At 40.0% G+C, this 17,292-nt stretch overlaps 1 protein-coding gene across 1 annotated transcript in view; it reads left to right on the top strand.

The window, feature by feature from the left end:
- The window catches only part of cacna1ba (calcium voltage-gated channel subunit alpha1 Ba), a 292,202-nt gene that overhangs the window by 147,733 nt on the left and 127,177 nt on the right, over nt 1-17,292 (top strand). Inside the window, exons 26-28 of the mRNA XM_087849000.1 lie at nt 9,929-10,025; nt 13,528-13,688; nt 13,800-13,937. Of these exons, the coding sequence (XP_087705126.1) occupies nt 9,929-10,025; nt 13,528-13,688; nt 13,800-13,937 (396 nt within the window). The remainder of the gene's footprint in view (nt 1-9,928; nt 10,026-13,527; nt 13,689-13,799; nt 13,938-17,292) is intronic.

Genomic DNA, 17,292 nt, shown 5'->3' with positions numbered 1-17,292 from the left:
TCTTTGAAAGCTATTAGAAATTCCTACATAGTCATTTCCTTAATCCCAAGTGTAACTGTGTATCTAAAAATACCTTATTGTGAATACTTTAATTTATGTGCATTAGAGCAATTTCATTTTTTAAATTATTATTATTTTACTTATTGCTTACATTTCACCTTTGTGTTATTCCTCAGTATGTTCTTTCTTGATTGATTAGTTCCTGTTCCTGTTAGTTTGTCCTGTGTTTGTTTATTTTGTTCTCCATGTTTCCTTTCTGTCCTGTGTCAGTGTCTGTCTCCTGTGTCAATTTCTCTTATGATAAATTCATTCATGTCCCTGTTTTCCCCTTTTTGTTTTGGTTCTCACTTTTTTTTTTATTTTGGTAGTTAATTGGCTTTGGTGTCTTGGGTTTAGTTTAATTTCCATATTTTTCCCCAGGTGTTTCCACTTTCCCTGATTCTCCTTCTGTGTTTGCATATATAGTGCTGATTCCTTTATAATAATTCCTCTCAATGTTTCCATTTTATGTTGAAATCATTTTACCTTTTGCTTTGTAAACTGTATTTTTAGACTGCTTCAATAAGCTTATTAAATGTGTACTTTGATTTAACTCTTCCCTGTTCATGCATCTTGTACATTGGTCCAAACTCCACAACACTTGACGCAATTTTGTAGTTTTGCTTCCACCACAGTTTATTTTAAATCAGACAATCATACAGAAATGAAGAGCATACATTCAACTTTAAATTTCTAAACAGTTAATCCCAAGATTAGTAAAAAACAAACAAACCTTGAGTTAAACTGTCTGTCTGTGTAGGTTCTTAGTGATTCAGGTAATGGAAATCTAAGGAGGTTGGAGAGAAACGTGACTGGACTTTTTTAAGTTTCTTGAGGACGTTTCACCTCTTTTCTGGGAAGCTTTTTCATTTCTAAGACCAACTCAGTGGATATAAACATAAAGGGAAGATACAAAGGATAATAGTTTGCCATTTCTGGATTGTGCTATGCACATTGAGGAGAATAGAACACTGGTCTGCATGTACGGGCTTACGATAAATCTCAAGGTTGACATTGAAGTTTATCGTAAGCCCGTACATGCAGACCAGTACCTTTGACTCCCACCACACTCTGGAACACAAACATAGAGGAAATGTTTTCTTTCTTTCTTTTTTAAATGTTTATTTATAAGATTTTAAGTTCAAAGTTACATAACGTTACACCAGACAAAGGACATAAGATTAAAAAACAATAACATTTAAGCACAGAAAAAAGAAAAAGAAAAAACAGAACCCAAACACAACAAAAAAAGACCCCAAACAGGAAAACAGGAAAAGAAAAAAATTAAAAATAAATAAATAAATAAAAAATACACCAGTTAGCCAGTACAAATCCAAAGTTCAAAAGAAACACCATTGTCCAAAAAATATGATCTTCTGTGTGAGTTTAGACAGGGCAAATAATTACTTAAAAGTTTGGTAGGTATGTTGGGCTTAAAAAACAGAATACCATCAAGTGATGTACCAAAAATTGATTTAGCATTGTGTGCCTCTATCAAAGGCCAAGAAGGACCGCCTCCCTTCTGAACAGCAGGAACAGCTGAAACACTGTTCCAGAAAACCCACGTTCTGGCATTGCAAGCCCAATAGTAGTGCCTGAAAACTGGGAGGCCTAATCCGCCCTCAGAGGAGGGTTTCTGCAAGTGTGCCTTTGAAATTCTATGGGGTTTATTTGCCCAGATGAAAGACAAAATGATAGAGTCGATAGTTTTAAAAAAGGATGAGGTGAGAAAAATGGGTACGTTTTGGAAAAGATGAATAAATTTAGGAAGTACTACCATTTTAATAATATTGACACGTCCAATTAAAGAAAGTGGGAGAAGAGTCCATTTATCTATCTTAGCTTTAATACTATCAATAAGTACCTGAAAGTTCAATTTAAATAGCAGCTTACGGTTTCTGGGAATGTTAATACCTAGGTATTTAAAGTGACTGCTGGTGGTTTTAAAAGGTAAGCTAGAGATGAAGCTAGAGTCGAGCCCATCTGCCAATGGCATGAAAATGGACTTGTCCCGATTAATTGTGAAACCAGAGAGTTGTCCAAATTTGTTAATGAGACGAAGCAGGGGAGGCAAAGAGAGCCTGGCATCAGACAGTGTTAGAGCCACATCATCTGCATATAGAGTTATAGTGGATTTGACAGGACCACAGGATATACCTACAATATCAGAGCTGCTTCTAACTGCAATGGCCAGAGGCTCCATAGCTAGAGCAAAGAGCAGTGGAGATAAACAGCAACCCTGCCTAGTCCCCCGGTGGAGTAGAAACGGATGTGATCTATCAAAATTTGTCAGTACCGATGATCTTGGCCGTGCGTAAACATACGTACCAAAGTTGTAAAATTACTACCAAAGCCAAATTTCTCAAGTGTAGCAAACAGGTATTTCCACTCAATTTGATCGAAAGCTTGTTGTGCATCTAATGAAATAACAGCAGAATTTGGAGGATTTATTCTATACAATACATTCAATAGACGACGGGTATTAGAGAAAGCAAATCTGTCTGGGATAAACCCAGTTTGATCGTGTTGAATTAAAGTGCCCAAAACTTTATTAAGGCGTGAAGACAAGACTTTTGCAATGATTTTTTGATCACAGTTTAATAAACTAAGTGGGCGATATGAAGTCACATTGATGGGGTCTCTGTCCTTCTTAGGGAGAAGACAAACGTGGGCATCATATATACTATCAGGGAAAGAGCCCCGTGCAATAGAGCAGTTCACCATTCTGAGTAAAAGTGGAGCGATTATATCAATATGGGCTTTTTAAAATTCTATGTTGAACCCATCCGGTCCGCAGGCTTTACCGCTAGGGAAAGAAAGGATAGCAGCTTTGACTTCCGTGATGCTGAAGTCAGCTTCAAGTGCTTGGGTGGCAGATTCTGTAAGGGTTGGAATACTCAGAGAGTTAAGAAAGCTAAAAAGCTCAGAGTCAGTGGCGTTCGATTTAGAAGAGTACAGTGTGCTGAAAAACTCAACAAATCTGTCATTAATCAGCTTAGGATCAGTAATTAATTCACCGGTAGAGGAGGCAATTTTGTGTATGGTGCGATGGGCTTGCACATCTTTTAATTGTCACGCAAGTAATTTATGGGGTTTATCTCCCAACTCAAAGTGTCTTTGTTTCAATTTAATAATATCGCTACCGACTTGGGTTCCCAAAATATGATTGTATTCGAGTTTTAGTTTTAGAATAGCATTAGATATGTCCTCAGTATCAGATTGGCGAAGTGCCTCCTCTAATGTTGATAATTCAGACTCAATTTGGGACAGACAATTTAATCTAGTTCTTTTCGAAAATGTTTGAAAGGAGATGATCTTGCCACGCAGTACTGCCTTAAAAGATTCCCAAAGAGTGGTATCAAGGAAATGTTTTCTGATGGTGTTGCAGAATCCTGATTACTCAAAGCCAGAAAGGAAAGAAAAGGAACACACATATGTAAAGAAAGCTCTTAAAAAATGTGGTTATCCCAACTGAGCTATCATCAGATCAATAACAATGCACAGTAAAAATGGTCAGACATCAACATTGTCATCATTTATGTCGCAGGTTTATCAGAGAAACTCAGGGAGAATCTTCTCCAAGCACGACATCCCAGTGCATGTCAAACCCAGCCACTACTAAAACTGGTTCATCCCAAGGACACAACTCCCAAACACAAACTAAACAACATAGTGCATGCTGTGCAGTGCAGCAAAGAGTGCTCAGACCTCTACATTGGAGAAACCAAATAGCCATTTCATAAACACTTGGCACAACATAGAAGAGCCACCTCAACAGGACAAGAATCAGCTGGACATCTGCATCTAAAGGACAAGGGTCACTCTTTCAAAGATGCCAATGTTCGCATTTTGGACAGAGAAGACCAGATGGTTTGAAAGAGGAGTGAAAGAAGCCATTTATGTCCACTTTGAACAACCATCTTTGAACAGAGGGGGTGGCTTGCGACACCAACCACCTACAATCCAGTTTTGAGATGTGCCCGCTCACATCAAGCGTCAGTTGATCTCAATAAGTCACATGATAATGTAAGGCAAGGTCTTACAATGGTTTCACCCGAAACCTCTGCTGATAATGACACACACCCTTTTTCACACCTTCTTGCATGTGATGAGGCACATGATCAATAGTGGGTCACCAACTCTTTAAAGGGACAACGACTACTAGGGCTTACATACCTGGGTTTCTCAACATTTTGCCTTAGAACTGAAAAAGCTTCTCAAATGAGAGGTGAAACGTGTTCAAGAAACTTAAAGAAGTCCAGTCACTTTTCTTTCCTAGCTCCTAAGATAAATTAGAACTGTAATTGGAATTAAATTTAGGAATTTAGGGTAGCACAGTGGCACGGTCCAGTGCTCCTGCAACCCTGAACTGGATAAGCAGAAGAAAATGGATGGATCCATGTTTAGGAATTATAGCCATTTTTTTACATAGCGCCCCAATTACTTTCCAAGATCCTAATCACAATGATGCTCACTAAGGAAATCTCAAAGATCAAGATTCTTGATGCAGATTCCTAAATATTTGCATTGTATCAGGGCACCCTGACCACTCCCTTATGCTACAATAGGCTTGCAAAAGTATTCGGCCCCCTTGAACTTTCCCACATTTTGTCACATTACAGCCACAAACATGAATCAATTTTATTGGAATTCCACGTGAAAGACCAATACAAAGTGGTGTACACTTGAGAAGTGGAACGAAAATCATACATGATTCCAAACACTTTTTACAAATAAATAACTGCAAAGTGGGGTGTGCGTAATTATTCGGCCCCCTTTGGTCTGAGTGCAGTCAGTTGCCCATAGACATTGTCTGATGAGTGCTAATGACTAAATAGAGTGCACCTTTGTGTAATCTAATGTCAGTACAAATACAGCTGCTCTGTGACGGCCTCAGAGGTTGTCTAAGAGAATATTGGGAGCAACAACACCATGAATCCAAAGAACACACCAGACAGGTCAGGGATAAAGTTATTGAGAAATTTAAAGCAGGCTTAGGCTACAAAAAGATTTCCCAAGCCTTCAACATTGAGCACTGTTCAAGCGATCATTCAGAAATGGAAGGAGTATGGCACAACTGTAAACCTACCAAGACAAGGCCGTCTACCTAAACTCATAGGCCCAACAAGGAGAGCGCTGATCAGAAATGCAGCCAAGAGGCCCATGGTGACTCTGGACGAGCTGCAGAGATCTACAGCTCAGGTGGGAGAATCTGTCCATAGGACAACTATTAGTCGTGCACTGCACAAAGTTGGCCTTTATGGAAGAGTGGCAAGAAGAAAGCCATTGTTAACAGAAAACCATAAGAAGTCCCGTTTGCAGTTTGCCACAAGCCATGTGGGGGACACAGCAAACATGTGGAAGAAGGTGCTCTGGTCAGATGAGACCAAAATGGAACTTTTTGGCCGCAATGCAAAACGCTATGTGTGGCGGAAAACTAACACTGCACATCACTCTGAACACACCAATCCCCACTGTCAAATGTGGTGGTGGCAAAATCATACTCTGGGGGTGCTTCTCTTCAGCAGGGACAGGGAAGCTGATCAGAGTTGATGGGAAGATGGATGGAGCCAAATACAGGGCAATCTTGGAAGAAAACCTCTTGGAGTCTGCAAAAGACTTGAGACTGTGGCAGAGGTTCACCTTCCAGCAGGACAACAACCCTAAACATAAAGCCAGGGCAACACTGGAATGGTTTAAAACAAAACATATCCCTGTGTTAGAATGGCCCAGTCAAAGTCCAGATCTAAATCCAATTGAGAATCTGTGGCAAGATCTGAAAACTGCTGTTCACAAACGCTGTCCATCTAATCTGACTGAGCTGGAGCTGTTTTGCAAAGAAGAATGGGCAAGGATTTCAGTCTCTAGATGTGCAAAGCTGGTAGAGACATACCCTAAAAGACTGGCAGCTGTAATTGCAGCACAAGGTGGTTCTACAAAGTATTGACTCAGGGGGCTGAATAATTACGCACACCCCACTTATCAGTTATTTATTTGTAAAGAATGTTTGGAATCATGTATGATTTTCGTTCCACTTCTCACATGTACACCACTTTGTATTGGTCTTTCACGTGGAATTCCAATAAAATTGATTCATGTTTGTGGCTGTAATGTGACAAAATGTGAGAAAGTTCAAGGGGGCCGAATACTTTTGTAAGCCACTGTAGTTCTTAATGACTTTTGCTGTGTGTTTGGGGTTGTTGCCCTGCTGCAGAATACATTTGTGGCCAATAAACAATTATCTATATTTCTGAAAGCAGTCTTTGTTTACAGCAAAGAATGCTTTAAGCACTTCTCCCACCTGCCTAAAACTTTTGCAATGTACTGTATAGATAGATAGCGCTTGGCACTGTCAAGATGGATTGCTCAATATGGCTGGAAAGCAAGGTATGCCCAGTGCGGTACACACTGGGTCCAGCTGAATGAGTGGTGTCCAGCACTAAACCACATCACTTTGAAACTGACTATTGTTAGTACCACAGATTTTAGTGGTACTGATATTTATTTACACTAAATAATCAAAGTTAAATTCAGTAATTACTTCCTGTTAATTATCAGGATGTCTATTAGATCCTCTTCCTACAAGACTTCTTAAAGAAGCCTGAAAGAATTACATTTTAATTAGTACTTAAAATGATAAGTCTATCTTTATTTTACTCTGCAGGCCTTCAAGGTGGTGGTAATAAAATCATTACTTAAAAAACTGTCACTTGACCCAAATGTCTTAACTAATTATAGACCAATCTTGAACATATATTTCAACAATTCTTTAAAGAGTAGTTGTAAAACAGCTGTCTGATCATTTGCAGAGGAATGTTTTATTTGACAGTGTATAGTGGGCTTCCCTTTGTACTTATCCTACTAGAGCTTAGTAGAGCGTTTGATACTGTTGAACATAATATTTTATTACAGCGATTGGAGTGTGATGTAGGTATAATTTCTTACGGTCTTCTTCTGACAGTGGACTGAATTTAGCTTTATCTATACATGAAGCTAGATAACACACCAATTACTGCAGGAAGCTCTTAAAGACAAAAAAAAACTGGATGACTTCTAATTTCCTGCTTCTAAATGCAGATAAAACAGAGGGGGTATTGTACTCAGCCCTAAAAATCTTAGAAACATGGTATCTAACCAGGTGCTTACTGTCTTGGCCAGTAACACTTTGAGGAATCTTGAAGTCATTTTAACATTGGTCTTTCAGTGACAAATTAAACAAATGTGCTGGGCTGCTTTCTTACATTTGTTCAATAGTTCTAAAATTAGGAACACCCTGTCTCAGAATGATACTGAAAAACTAGTTTATGCATTTATTACTTTTAGGATGGACTATTCTAATTTACGATCATCAGGTTGTTCTAAAATCATCCTGAAAGTTAATCCACTTAATCCAAAATCCTACAACAGGAGTACTGACAGGTACTAGAAAGAGAGAGTATATTTATTCCATATTAGCTGCTCTTCATTGGCTCTCTGTTAAACCTCTGTGTAGTTTATTTTACGTAATTTTATATATTTATACACACACACACATGCACGCACACACATATATATATATAAATATGTATACATACATATTTGGCATACTTATTCAGTAATGCGCATACATTCTTATATTTGTACATATATTTATTCTTATAATTCTCAGATTCCTATTCTTATATTTTGCTTTGTTCTTATGCTATTGTGTTTTGCACACCTCTGTTGCTTGTGAAGCTTGCACACAAGAATTATACTCGCATGTGCTGTACCAGTGTACCAGCACATGTGATGTGACAATTTGAATAAATTTAAAATCCTTCTTGTCATATGCAAGGTCTTGAAAAATTCAATTCAATTTCATATCAGTTTTATTTATATAGTTCTAAATCACAACAACATTTGCCTCAAGGCCCCATCTCATCTTAAAGACCTCATAATACCATATCATGCCAACAGAGCACTTCACTTTTGAAATTTTGATTTTAATTGTGGTTTCTAAGGTGTTTAAAAATAGAATAGTAGGCAGAGTCTTCAGCTTTCAGGCCCCTCTTCTGTAGAGTAAATGGTAAATGGTCTGTATTTGTATAGCGCTTTACTTGGTCCTAAGGACCCCAAAGCGCTTTACACTATACACAATCATCCACCCATTCACACACTGGTGATGGCAAGCTACAGTGTAGCCACAGCCGCCCTGTGGCGCACTGACGGAGGCGAGGCTGCTGGACACTGGCGCCACCGGGCCCTCTGGTAAATGGACTGGTTCTTATATAGCGCTTTTCTACTCATCTGAGCACTCAAAGCGCTTTACACAACTTGTGCATTCACCCATTCACACCCATTCGCACAAGCACATTTTTCTAAGTGCTTTATAGCTAACATTCACACTCCGATGGATGCATTGGAGAGCAATTTGGGGTTAGTATCTTGCCCAAGGATATTTGGCATGCATACTAATCGAACCATCAACCTTCCGATCAGTAGATGACCTGCTCTACCACCTGAGCTACAGCCACCCCACCACAGGTAGGCAACGGGTGAAGTGTCTTGCCCAAGGACACAACGACCGAGACTGTCAGAGCCGTGGCTTGAACCGGCAACCTTCCGATTACAAGACGAACACCCAACTCTTGAGCCACGATCGCCCCACTAGAGCTAGTCCCCAGTTTTGATTTGGGAGACAGACGATCACTCTATCTTTAAGATTAAGCTTATGATGATGATGTACTGGCTGCTTCTTTTTAACCTGTTTTTATTCTGTGTGTTTTCACACTTTGCATCAAATTTTGCATAGACTTTTTGTCCTGTCTCTCTTGGCTGACCTTCCCTGAGCCTAGTTCTGCTGGAGGTTTCTTCCAGTTAATAGGGAGATTTTGCTTTCCACCTCTCACCAAGTGCTTGGTCATAGTGGGTTGTCTGATTGTTTGAGTATTCTCTCTATTTTTGTAGGGGTCTTTACCTTAAAATATAAAGAGCTGTTATGATTTAGTGCTATATAAATGACATTGAAGTAGCTAGTAGTCAGCAGTCATTTTGCCTGTAGTCACTTAAAGTTGTCAAATGGCATTCACTTTTTATGGTCTCTGGTGACCACGTGACTTCCAGTGTGGTTGAAGCTTTTAAGATATGTCATGTTACTTTGCCAGGACAGTGGCTCTTTGTTTCTTCAATTAGACACTCACCAACTTTCTTGGAATGTGTCCTGACTGCAGCACTGCATTTACAAGCATGGCACTGATATTCATCTTGTCATCAAGCACTGAATTTTCTCTGACACTTGCAGTGAAAAAAAATTATCCAGTGGTCTGTTAGAAGTCATACCTTCATGTATAAGCCCATGTCTCAGTATATAAGAATCAAAACTGTTCAGTTTTTTTTATATATTAAAGGGTTAATATTGATTATTAAATTAAATTATGGAGTTTTAAGTTTTTTAAAAACTGTATAATCATAATAAGTTTGAGGGTAATATGCAGGGGGCTAGTTGCCAGATTTCCCTGGTTGTTAAGTTTCATCTCCTCCTGCTCCACAATCCCCTTCAGGCACTCTGATTTGCAGAATGTATGAGCATTCACCCTGTTATCACAGATGCCCACCCAGTACAACACTGCCACATAGTTTATGGTCTAAGCTGATCTGTACTTCTTGACCATCATGCATCGAGCTTAATAAACTTTCATAAAAATATTTAAATTTTTTCTTCATATCCAGAAAGGCTATTGTTGCATCTCTCTGTCACCCAGCTGATCTAAACACACCTCATTCACATCCTACCACAATCAAACCCTGTTACAACATACGGTCTAATTTCAGATATGGCTTTTGTTAGTAATATTGACAAAGATTACATTAACTGCATATTGTTTGTGGATACCTTTTTGTGTGGTCTAAACATATTTGCTGTTCACAGGGGAACCAAAGGCAAGGACATCAGCACTATCAAGTCATTGAGGGTTCTTCGAGTTCTCAGGCCTCTGAAGACCATCAAGCGCCTGCCAAAACTCAAGGTTCTATTCTAGGACTTGTTTAATTCCCTTTGCCTGGCAGGCAGGTCTCCACTTTAGCTCTTATTGCACTATTAAAACTAGTGCACTTATTGCACTATTTTATACTTAGTGGCAGTAATATTTAAATGGCATGAACACCTAAGTTTTATAATGTGATAACTTGAAAACAAGGTAACATAGGCACTTAAAATTGATGCCATGGGTGCATCTAATGAAGATCTCAGACAAGTTTGAAGCTCAGTGACCTCAAGTTCAAAGGTCAAGTTTTCTGAAAACCTTTTCAATGTGATAACACTTGACAATTTTGAAATTGATACCACAGGCGTGTCTATTAGAAGGCCACTAGGTAGCACTGGCGGTCACCAATATTTTTTCTCCTATGTCTTGATTTTTTTTTTGTTTTTTTCAAGGACTGAAGCTGTGGAGGAGCTTAGTGTTTACTTCTTTCATTTGGTCATTTGTAATTACAGCAAGCTGACTTTTGTCCCCTTTCACTTGTCTTACTTTAATTTCCTCTAAGCTCCAGCTTGCTTGTTATGCTGTCTCTTCCTGTATCTTGCAAAGAAATCTGATTCATACATACAGTTCTCAGCAGAAATGAGTACACCCCCTTTAAAAAGTACAAATTTAATCAGTAGCTCAATGAACAAAAAAAAAACCACTTTCCCAAATTTTCACAAAGCTGAGTTTTAGTGAACACTCCATAACATGAAAATAAGGTTAATAATATAACTTAAATCACAAAATCTTCAGTTTTACTCAAATTGGTTGAAGCAAAAATGAATACACCCTGCAACAAAAACTACTATATCTGGTATTTTGTATTGCAACTGTGATTTTCAAGGACAGCACCAAGTCTTCTAGGCATGGTATGAACAAGTTGGCGACATATTGCAACATCTATCTTTTTCCATTCTTCGAGAATAACCTCTTTTAGAGCCTGGATGCTGCATGGAGAGTGATGCTCAACTTGTCGCTTCAGAATACCCTACAGGTGTTCGATTGGGTTCAGATTAGGAGACATACTTGACCAGTCTATCACCTTCACCCTGTTCTTCTTCAGAAATGCAACAGTAGCTTTAGATGTGTGTTTTGGATCATTGTCGTGTTGGAAAAGTGCACAACAACCAAGTGCACGCAGTGATGGCAGCATCTATTCCTTCATTATAAAGCAGTACATTGTTAAGTTCATGATACCATCAATGAAATGCAGCTCCCCAACACCAGCAGCACTCATGCAGCCCCACATAAGGACACTGCCACCTAGTGATGTGTCGGTCGCGAACGAAATGGCTCTTAGAGCCAGATCTTTGACGTGAACGACGCAAGCCGGCTCCTTATCGCAAGCTGTGTTTTTTTTTTTTCTTTCTCTTACCCTCTCTCTCGCACTTTTTTTCCGCCTCACTCCACATGTAAGCCTTGTGCTTTAAGCTGGGATGAGGGGGGAGGGGCGGTAGTTAAACTCAGTAGCACAGGAACAGACCGGGAGGGAGAGAGAGAGAGAGAGCCAGGGACAACAACGTCACATTAGAAAGGTATAGTAATCATCCACAACTATTTTCAGTTGCAGATGATAAAGGATTCAGAAAGTTTATTCATGCAGGTCCATATGACAGAGAATATGCATCTTCTTTTTGTTTTTATATTTTAATTTATATTTAATTCTGTTGAGGTTTGCAGTGTTTTGTGTTGTTTCACTTTAAATTTGTAAAAGGAAAAAGAAATTTAAATAGTTAAAAGTTGAAATGTGAATAGTTGGTTTTTGTAATGTATTTATTTATTATATTTTACGTGAAGTGAATAAATAAAAGTATATTTACAGTGGCCCCTACAGAGAAAGAATGTACAAATTTCAAAACAGGTATGAACTCTGAAGCACGTACAAACTCTGAAGCACGTACAAAAGACAACAGAAGTGCTCGTGTTGAGCTTTTGTTACCTAGTGGCTACACAAGCCAGCAAGTACCAACGACCGGATTTGGTGTGTGGTAATAACAGGTAAATGAACATTTTTTTAAATTATTTGAATATATATGAGTGCTTGTGTATAAATACACAAACAATACACATATGCTTTCAATTGTGTAATTTAAGTGATCTAGGTAGTTCTGTTTTGGAAGTTCAGTTCATGCTAGAAATGTGTTTTGGAGTTTGTATGTGTTTCGTCTCTAGGGGCCACCGCATATATTTATATATAAAAAATATATAAATAAAACCACTTTTTTTTTTACATTAGTAATTCCTTTTGTGCATAGTTTTATATTATTGTTAATAATAAATTAATTAAAGCAACAAAACAACCTGAAGAGCCGGTTTGGAGCCAAAAGAGCCGGCTCTTTTTAGTGAGCCGAACCAAAAGAGCCGGTTCTCTAAAAAGAGCCGGAAATCCCATCACTACTGCCACCACCATGTTTCACTATAGGCACCATGCATTTCTTTTTGAAATCCTCACCTTTACCACACCATACAGTTTTGAAACCATTAGTTCCGAAAACAGTGATCTTTGTCTCATCACTTCAGATTATAGAGTCCTAGTAGTCTTCATCTTTTTCTGCATGGGCCCTAGCAAATTCTAGGCGTGCTTTTTTGTGCATGGGCTTTAGGAGAGGCTTTCTTCATGGACGATACCCATGCATGCCATTCCTCTGAAGTGTGCGCCGTATGGTGTCACAGGAAACGGTCACTCCAGTTTGGCTTTCTACTGCTTTAGCTAATGGCAGTGAACTTGCATGGCGATGTTCTTCAACCCTTCGCATCAGAAGACGCTCCTGTCAAGATGTTAACTTACGTGGAGGGCCTGGACATCTCTGTACAATGGTTGCATTTCCATCTTTTTTACATTTTTGGATCACTTTTGCTACAGTACTTTGACTGATATGTAAAGCTTTTCTGATCTTCTTGTAGCCCTCACCTTTTTTGTGTAAAGAAATTATTTCCTTTCTCAGATTTTGTGACATTTCTCTTCCATGTGGAGCCATTGCTGACAGCATGAAATGGGAAGGGCTTTTCTTTGTTAAGTAATGTCCTTTTATAGTCACCTGTCTGCTGGACATCTCTTAAATGAATCATTAGACTCACCTGTGCTTGAATGCCTGTTAATTCGAATTTTGAAGTCTTAAGCGTGGCTTTTCTCCTAAGACTATAATTGGGGTGTATTCATTTTTGCGACATGGGCTTGAATGAATTTGTTAGGAAAATCACTTTTTTGTGTGCACAAATAAACAAATCTTGTTTGCAATCAATGGCCCACATTTGTGGGAATATTTTGTAGTATAGTATCTCATAGAAAATGTTGATTCTGAAAGGAAACTAAAGGTTTTCTGACAAACGTAGTGGGGTGTACTAATTTATGCTGAGCACTGTAGCAGTTAATTAGTAGTCATTTTGTAGACAGCTCTAGTTAAGAAAGCAGCATAGTAACAAAACAACCAGCATTAAATCATATTTACAAATTTTGTGTAATCTTCTTCATTTAAAATTTAAAATCTGTTTGTGTCCTCAGGCGGTGTTTGACTGTGTGGTTAACTCTCTGAAGAATGTGCTGAACATCCTCATTGTTTACATCCTCTTCATGTTTATCTTTGCCGTCATCGCAGTTCAGCTCTTCAAGGGGAAATTCTTTTATTGCACTGATGAGTCCAAAGGCCTGGAGAAAGACTGCAAGTTGGTCTAAAAAAATCCCCACATCCTCACTTCATATTTCAGAGCTTAAGTAACTAAACTTTCAAATGCTACTTATTGTGTGCCTGTCTCCACTTGCTTTATTTCTTACAGAGGACAATTCCTAGATTATGACAAAGACGAGGTGGCCGCCATGCCCAGAGAGTGGAAAAAGTATGAGTTCCATTATGACAATGTGCTGTGGGCTTTTTTGACCCTCTTCACTGTCTCGACCGGGGAGGGCTGGCCAACGTAAGTACAGCTAGTCTGATTATTAAAATGTATTCAATGAAAAACAGGGCTTGTCCAGGAATGTAGTTCCTTGTTCATAAATGTAGCCTTACATGATTCCAATGAGAAAACTATTTAAAAATGCAAATAAAACTGAAAATAAAAACTTACCAAGACAGAAGTTCATCCAAATATTCAGAAGGCTCTGGTATGATGTTCAAGCCAACAAGCAGAAAACCCAATACATTAATCAGAAAAGATCATAGCATCATAAAGTTCAATTTTATTTATACAGGACCAAATTACACCTACAAACCCTTCAAGGTTTATATTGTAAGGTAAAGACTATGGAAGCTCGTTTCCACCACACACAAAAAAGTATCCATAACTTGAAATTTTGAGTTATTTACTCGAAATTTCGACTTATTAACTCAAAATTTTGAGAAAAGTAATTAAAAAATTCGAGTTAGCTCTGCCAACTAGCAATCTACATGAACGATGTCATTTTGTTGTTACCTGGAAGGGGTGAACAAAGGCCAAAATAACAAACAAAACAAGCTACTACAAACTACAAACGCTACACCTAACTCCCTAACTGAAATAAACAGGAGAAAACAGTACAAGGAAAAATAATAAGGCAGCTCACCCCTTCTGTTTCAGTGCTATTTACAATGTGCTATTTACAAGTGAAAACTAATGTACACACTAAGTACAAAGCTCAGTAAGTCACGAGAATCACAAATATCACAGAGTTTGGAGGCCAGGGTCAGGTCTATGCTGCTGTCAGTTGCTGCCCCAATAAACTGCTGGTGAGGGATTTTTAAAGCAACCATGATCAGGGGACCAATCAGCAGCCGTCAGCTTATCCAATCAGGGACCTGCAGGGACTTAAAGACACAGACAGAACAAGAAACAGCCACCAAGAGACATTATGGCCAGGGCCATAACTCAAAATTTTGAGAAAAGTAATTAAAAAATTTGAGTTAGCTCTGCCAATTAGCAATCTACATGAACGATGTCATTTTGTTGTTACCTGGAAGGATATGGCTCAGAGGAATGGCCACTCAAAACCGGATCGCAACATATTGGCGCTTTCGAGATTATGTTTTCCGTTAGTAATGCCATGTGATTCGGCTAATAACACAAGGATTTCATCATTTCTGAAGCCACACTGAAAATACTCAGCAATTTGTGCATTCATGACTGGCTATAATACTGGTAGCTTAGCTATGTCATTTGTAGCTGAGGGCTTCAGCTTCCGGGTAACAAGAAAATGACATCATTCACGTAGATTACCACGTAGATTACCGATTGGCAGCACTAACTCAAAATTCCGTGTTACTTATCTCAAAATTTTGAGAAAATAACTTGAAATTTCGGCACTAACTGGCACTAAATGGAAGGAGCATACAACCCCAGCCTCTTTACACTGGGTCACTGTTCCTTACAGGATCCAATTTAAACTCTTACTTTTTGTTTTTAAGGCACTTACCGGCCAAGCCCCATCTTACCTGTCTGAGCTCCTAATTATTTTTGCTCTAGAGAAAACCATGAGGTCCAGTTCAAAACTCATGTTGTCAATTCCACGGACTACTTCATTCCTGTGGCGACAGAGCCTTCTCTGTGGCAGGTCGCAGACTTGTGTTGTGCATGGTGAACCAATACAGGAATTGAGCCATATGAATGAATGAATGAATGAATGAAAGCCTTTATTTGTCACATACAGGTTGCCCTGCTGCGAAATGGAGACCCCCCCCGACCTTACACACAAGACACAAACATTACATGGGGTTACAAGTCGGAGATAGGTAGCGTTACAGAAAAACACCGAAATGTCCACACAACGGGAGGGTACAAGAGGAAAAAAGAGACCTCCCCTCATGCTGTGCTTCCATGGTAGGACAGCACGAGAACAGGAAACAAAAAAACTCCTCTGCACAAAAAAGCACATGAATGTCCACGTCACAACATAATAAGACATAACAAGCCACAGGGTTGGGTAGGGGATAAGGAGTAGCCCCAGGCAACACAGCAGCAATCCTTCCACAGCGCCGTCTCTTGTACAGCGCGGGCCCAGACCCGCCTCGTGTTCCCGGGGGACAAGAAGCAACGAAGGCGTTGGAGAAGGGGGGGGGAGATGAGTGAGTGCTTATCAGTGTAAGTGTGTGTGTGTGCGTGTCCATAGTTCAGCTGAGACAGTGTCCTTCGCCCTATCAGGCTAAGTAAACAGTCCTCCAGCCAATCCAGGTGGCCTTGCATGGGATGGGGAGAATAGTCATCACACAGTCGTTATCAGGGAGTGTTTGTCCGGCTTCAGCCTTGGGCCTATACAGCTGGCGCCGTGGTGGTGTCTGCATTTTCATCCCGAATTTGTTGATTTCCTTTCCAAACGAGCAGCTCACGAGAATTTTCAAGCTGATCTTACACTGATGCTGGTCTCTCGATCTCCCGTTGGAGAGCCGCGAGCCTCCCCATGATGGTATCAAACTTCTGATCCGTGGTGTTGTCATTCATTTGAGCCTGAGACCTCACAACTGCAGTGATCCGTTCTGGGATGTGATCCAACTGTCGCTCAAGGTTGTCATTTTGAGCAGGGCCCTCTCTGATGTATCCCACCATACGCTCAATGGTGTTGTTTTGAGCCTTCACGGCAGCTGTAAGCGTCTCCAAGGTGTTATCCATGCTGCGTTCGTTGTGAGAGGTCGCGCCTCGTCCCGTCGCTTCGATTCCAGCGGGCAGCTTTGGGGGGGTTTGAACAGCCGGTTCCGCTCTCTTATTTCTCCGATAAGTCAGGGCCAAGCCAGCTCCGATCAGCAAGAACCCCGTTATCATGGTTCCGAATAGGTAAATATCTTCAGCGTCCTCGATCGACAGTCCCGCCAGGCACATGAGCCTCCATTTCTGCCACCCGTCCATCGTGTAACCGGCAGGGAAAGTCCCTCCGGGGCACTCGGGCTCTCCCGAGCCCAGACTTCTCGTTGAGAAGAGGGTGTCAATAGCATTCAGAGACCAGTTGATCAATTCCATAATTCTCCTTTAGGTTTTAGAGAACGACAGTGAGAGACTGTTCCAGGGAAAGTAATGCACATGAGACAGACAGGACACAGAGGCTAAGCAGGGAAGATAAGGGTAAGGAGGAGAGGAGAAAAGTGCGACCGCCTTCGCTGAGAGCCAAGAGATAAAATATATTCGGTGTGGGGGAGATTACCCTCTTTATGACCAAGGATGTTGTTAAAAACAGTTGTGAGCAGGAGGTCACACAAACGCACCCCCATGACACACACACACACGTGCACACACATACACACACACACACTTAGTGCCTTGTCTTTTGTAACCAAGGGGGATAACCAACACAACACAAGCACCTCCCACC

The sequence above is a fragment of the Neolamprologus brichardi genome, chromosome 12 (assembly GCF_056152115.1).
Source record: "Neolamprologus brichardi isolate AB-2024 chromosome 12, ASM5615211v1, whole genome shotgun sequence".
Lineage (NCBI taxonomy): Eukaryota > Metazoa > Chordata > Actinopteri > Cichliformes > Cichlidae > Neolamprologus > Neolamprologus brichardi.
This window is presented reverse-complemented; position numbering and strand designations above follow the sequence as displayed.